This window comes from Palaemon carinicauda, chromosome 3, assembly GCF_036898095.1.
Source record: "Palaemon carinicauda isolate YSFRI2023 chromosome 3, ASM3689809v2, whole genome shotgun sequence".
Classification (NCBI taxonomy): domain Eukaryota; kingdom Metazoa; phylum Arthropoda; class Malacostraca; order Decapoda; family Palaemonidae; genus Palaemon; species Palaemon carinicauda.
Genome location: NC_090727.1, coordinates 51,873,451 through 51,878,450, shown reverse-complemented (window position 1 = coordinate 51,878,450; position 5,000 = coordinate 51,873,451). Strand labels below are relative to the sequence as shown.

General features: G+C 50.5%; 1 protein-coding gene across 1 annotated transcript in view; it reads left to right on the top strand.

The window, feature by feature from the left end:
• The window catches only part of LOC137631863 (basic proline-rich protein-like), a 15,529-nt gene extending 11,486 nt beyond the window's left edge, over nucleotides 1-4,043 (top strand). Inside the window, exons 2-4 of the mRNA XM_068363873.1 lie at nucleotides 1-625; nucleotides 2,332-2,929; nucleotides 3,876-4,043. The exon at nucleotides 1-625 is cut by the window's left edge and continues 376 nt beyond it. Of these exons, the coding sequence (XP_068219974.1) occupies nucleotides 1-625; nucleotides 2,332-2,929; nucleotides 3,876-4,043 (1,391 nt within the window). The remainder of the gene's footprint in view (nucleotides 626-2,331; nucleotides 2,930-3,875) is intronic.
• The last annotated feature ends 957 nt before the right edge of the window (nucleotides 4,044-5,000 follow it).

Genomic DNA, 5,000 nt, shown 5'->3' with positions numbered 1-5,000 from the left:
CCCCCCCTCCCGCCATCCCGGGCGGGCTTCCCACCCCTCCTGTCAGCCCGGGCGGACCTCCCCCCTCCTCCCAGTCCCGTGCGGGCCTCCCCCCTTCCCGCCAGCCCGGGCGAGCCTCCCCCCTCCCGTCAGCCCACGAAGGCCTCCCCTCTCCCGCCAGCCCTGGCAGGCCTCCCCCCTCCCGCCACCCTGGGCGGCCTCCCCCCCCTCTCGCCAGCCCGGGCGGGGCTCCCCCCTTCCGCCTGCCTGGGTGGGCCTCCCCCCCTCTTGCCAACACGGGTGGGCCTTCCCCCTTCCCCGCCAGCCCAGGCGGGCCTCCCCCCCTCCGGCCAGTCTGGGAGGGCCTCCCCCCTCCCGCAACCCCGGACGGGTCTCCCCCCCTCCCGCCAGCCCGGGCAGGCCTCCCCCACTCTCACCAGCCCGGGCGGGCCTCCCCCCCTCCCGCCACCCTGGGCGGGCCTCCTCCTCTCCCACCTACCCGGGCTGGTCTCCCCCCCTCCCTCCAGCCTGGTCGGCCCCTTCCCCCCTCCCGCCAGCCCGGGCCGGCCTCCCCTCCCCTCCCGCCAGCCGGGGCGGGCTTCCCCCTCTCAGCCTGGGCGGGCCTCCCGCCCTCCCGCCAGCCCAGGCACGCCCTCCCCCCTCCCCGCCAGCCCGGGCGGGCCTCCCCCCTCCCGCCAGTCCGGGCGGGCCTCTCCCCCTCCCTCCAGCCCGGGTGGGCCTCTCCCCCCTCCCGCCAGCCCGGGCGGGCCTCCCCCCCCTCCCGCCAGGAAGCGGGGGTCTCCCCAACTTTCGCCAGCCCGGGCGGGCCTCCCCCTTCCTGACAGACCGGGCGGCCCTCCCCGCTCCCCGCCAGCCCGGTCGGTCCTCACCCCCTCCCGTTAGCCCGGGCGGGGCCTCTCCCCCCGCCAGTCCAGGCGGCCAATCCCCCCTTCCTAAGCCCAGGAGAGCCTTCCCCCTCCATCCAGCCTGGGTGGGCCTCCCCCCTCCCGCCATTCTAGGTGGGCTTCCCCCCTCCCGCCATTTTTGTGTCCTTATTTCATACTTTATCATTTGTGGTCCTTTCTTTCATTTTTTAATCATTTATATATCAAACATTTTCATTATTTTCAAAATGAATGGCCTTCCCCTCCGGTGCTCGTCTTAGACCGTTAATATTAGTTCCTAGATTCTCACTATCTCTCCAGAAAAGAAATCTCTCCCGAGCGGCAGCATGAAACACCATCCCTGGACCATTCCAACCTGGAACTATTTGATATTTGCGTGAAGCCAAGACAAGGTATTCATTAGCTGAATTCAAACATAGGTCATTTGGAGTACTATATTCCATTTTCTTTACTCTTCGATATTACAATCTCCATAGAAAAAACTTGCATTGTGAAGCATGATTCCATGAATGAGTACTCTCACTCAAGATTTTCTTTTATACAATTTATGTCTCATTCTTTTATCACTATTCCAGTTAACGAAAAAAAAAGAAAAAAAAAAAAGGGAATATCTTTTTACAGAGCATACACATATATTATATATTAATATATATATATATATATATATATATATATTTATATATACATGTACACATATATTATATATAAATATATATATATATATATATATATAAAATTTGATACTTGAAAAAAAGAGCAGACAACTTAAGAGCTAAGAAATCGGTGGTCTTCATAAAAAAAATTAAGTTAAAATAGATTTTGTGTCATCACCTCCATAAGCATCAACATCTGAGAAGAGTTTTGAACACTATTTGAAGACTTTCTGGAGACTAGTCCGGATTTTGAAGACTGGAGACAAAGAATGTATTTTTTAAAAATAAGCTAGATACAGCAACTCTATATTATTGGCTTGGCAGGGCAGCCCACTTCCCGCTAGCCCGGGCGAGCCTCCCCCCCTCTCGCCAGCCCAGGAGAGCCTCCCCCCCTTCTGCTATCCCGAGCGGGCCTCCTCACCTCCCGCCAGCCTGGACGGGCCTCCCCCCCCACCCGCCAGCCCGGGCGGGCCTTCCCCCCCTCCTGCCAGATCGGGCGGGCCTCCCCCCCTCCCGCCAGCCAGGGCTAGCCTCACGCCTCCCACCAGCCCTGGAGGGCCTTCCCCCCCCCTCCCGCCAGCCCGGGAGGGCCTTCCCCCCTCCCCCCAGCCCGGGCGGGCCTCCCCCCCCCTTCCCGCCAGCCAGGTCGGGCCTTCCCCCCTCCCGTCAGTTCTGGCGGGCCTCCCCCCCTCCTGCCAGCCTGGGCGAGCCTCCCCCCCTCCCGCCAGTCTGGGTGGGCCTCCCCCCCTCCTTCCAGCCCGGGCGAGCCTCCCCCCTCCCGTTAGCCCACGCAGGCCACCCACCACCGGGCACCACGGCGGGCCTCTCCTCTCCCGTGAGCCCGGTTGGGCCTCCCCCCTCCCACCAGCCCTGGCGGGCATCGACCCCATTTCGCCAGCCCGGGCGGGCCTCCCCACCTCCCGCCAGCCCGGGCGGGCCTTCCCCCCTTCCCCTCAGTCCAGGAGGGTCTCCCCCCTCCCTCCAGCCGGGCGGGCCTCCCCCTCCCGCCAGACGGGGCAGGCCTCCCCCCTTTCGCCTGCCCAGGCGGGCCTCCCCCCCTCTCGCCAGCCCGGGCGGGCCTTCCCCCCTCCTGCCAGCCCGGTTGGGCCTCCCCCCTCTCCCGCCAGCCCGGGCGGGCCTCCCCCCTCCCTCCACCCCGGGCGGCCCTCCCCCACCGCCAGACCGAGCGGGCCTCCCCCCTCCCGCCAGACCGGTCCGGCCTTCCCCCTCCGGCCAGCCCGGGTTAGCCTCCCCCCTCCTGCCAATCCGGGCGGGCCTCCCCCGCTCCCCGCCAGCCCGGGCGGGCCTCCTCTCTCCCGCCAGCCCGGGCGGGCCTCCCCCCCACCCTCCAGCCGGGGCGGGCCTCTCCCCTTCCTGCCACCCCCAGCAGATGTACTGAATTTTTGTTTTTTAAAGCTTTTTTTTTGTGCCAAAGTAAAATATTTATTATAGAAAAATATATACATAATTACAACGAATATAAATTCATAGTTCTTTCTAAAAAGAAATGCTAAAGTATGGTCGTATATGATATAATTTCAGACAATCTGAGGATATCAAGTCGTAAATATTTTTCTTTCAGCAACGTCTTGAATAATATTAGGTTTGCACTTTAGGATATTGAATATGGCGGAAGAAATTGATTGTGGGACCTTAAGTTACATGTCAGGGAAGGTCTGTAACTAATCTGAAAATAGATTAGGGCTGATTCACACAGGGTTTATAATTACTGTACATGGTCCTGTTTCCAGATCTGGAAATTGTAAGAACGAGAAAGAGTTTTTCCATTAGATATACATATATATATATATATATATATATAATGTATATATATATATATATATATATATATGTATATATATATATATATATATATTTCTCTCTGTCTGGTACGTATGTATAGTGTTTGTGTATAAAGCCATACATTTATACTTGGTAAAAAATAAATGTGTGTGCAGTTTTGATTAGTCAGGCCGATATCTGGCAAACTTATTATATCCGTTTTAAATCCTTTCTTGTTTTGTAACGTATAAATCATGAATTTGATTCTTAATTAAATTTTAAAAGTTACTGAATTTTACAAAACAAGAAATAATTTCCGATGAATATCATTGATTTCTTTTTCATTTATGATAGTTTCCTTACAAAAATTAACTCTTTAAGAATAAGTCGTTTCTTTGCTTATTTTATGACCAAAAAGTTATTTTCATTCGTAAAGAACATTGCCTGCAATCCTCCTCTTCTAGTTAATTGACTTGATAATCAAAACAGATTACGCTGGGTGATACCTGGAATGTTTGAAGAATGTATATGACAAAGAAATCGTGTGGGTCTGCAGGGCGTTGGGGTTTTCCACGTTTGTCAAGATCAGGAAAACACCCGTGAAGTAAACAAAGTAATACTATTAATTCAGTCGCCTGTTCAGCATGATGCTGAAGAGATTATGTTGTTACCTTTTTGTGAATCTCATTATAAACTGATCTCAACGCTTCCAGGGCTATATTGACTATTTTTTTTTATTCTTATCATTATTATTATTATGGAAAGGTCCCTTAGAGGTGGACTTGAAAGGTTTCCAAAGATTTCAAGTTTCATAGTTCAGTCAATTAAAGAATTAAACTTGATTGCATATTTATACATGCCAGATATAAAGAATTAAATCTCCTTTTGCGTTCATGTGTACAAACATCGGTTGCATTCTTGTAATATTGAAAAAGCTGCTATTCAGATTAATTATTATTGTGAAATTTCTGGATACGTTTTTAAAGGTTTTGGAACTTTGTGAAAGTTTAACTCTCTAAAGTCATCGTATTGTAAAAGTGGATGTGTGTTTGTTTGCTTCCTTAAATATATTTCATTAATATTATTAACATTTCCAATGTAAATTTAATCTACTAAGATTACTCAAGTTTCAAATCAGACTTATTTGAATCATATTGGAAGATTTAATTAATATAATTTGAATGATTTTCACTGTAACTAGATCCGATAATTATATATATATATATATATATATATACAACACACACACACACACACACATATATATATATATATATATACATATATATATATATATATATATATATTATCAGTCGTGACTATTCCACTGCAGAACAAAGGCTTCAGACATGTCCTTCCACTTGCGTCTGTTTATGGTCTTTTTTGTGCCAGTAAACGCCCTCAAACTTCCATAGTTCGTCCATCCATCGTCTTCTCTTTCTTCCTCAGCTTCTTTTACTATCACTAGGACCCATTCTGTTATCCTTAATGTCAGTCAATTGTCTGTCATTTTCATTGTATGTCCTGCTCATGTCCATTTCTTTTTCTTACAAGTTGCTAGAATATCTTCTACTTCAGTTAGCTCTCGTATCCATGTCGGTCTCTTTTTGTCTCTGAGTGTTATTCTCGTCATTATTCTTTCCATAGCTCTTTGAGGTACAACTTGCTCATGATGTAATTT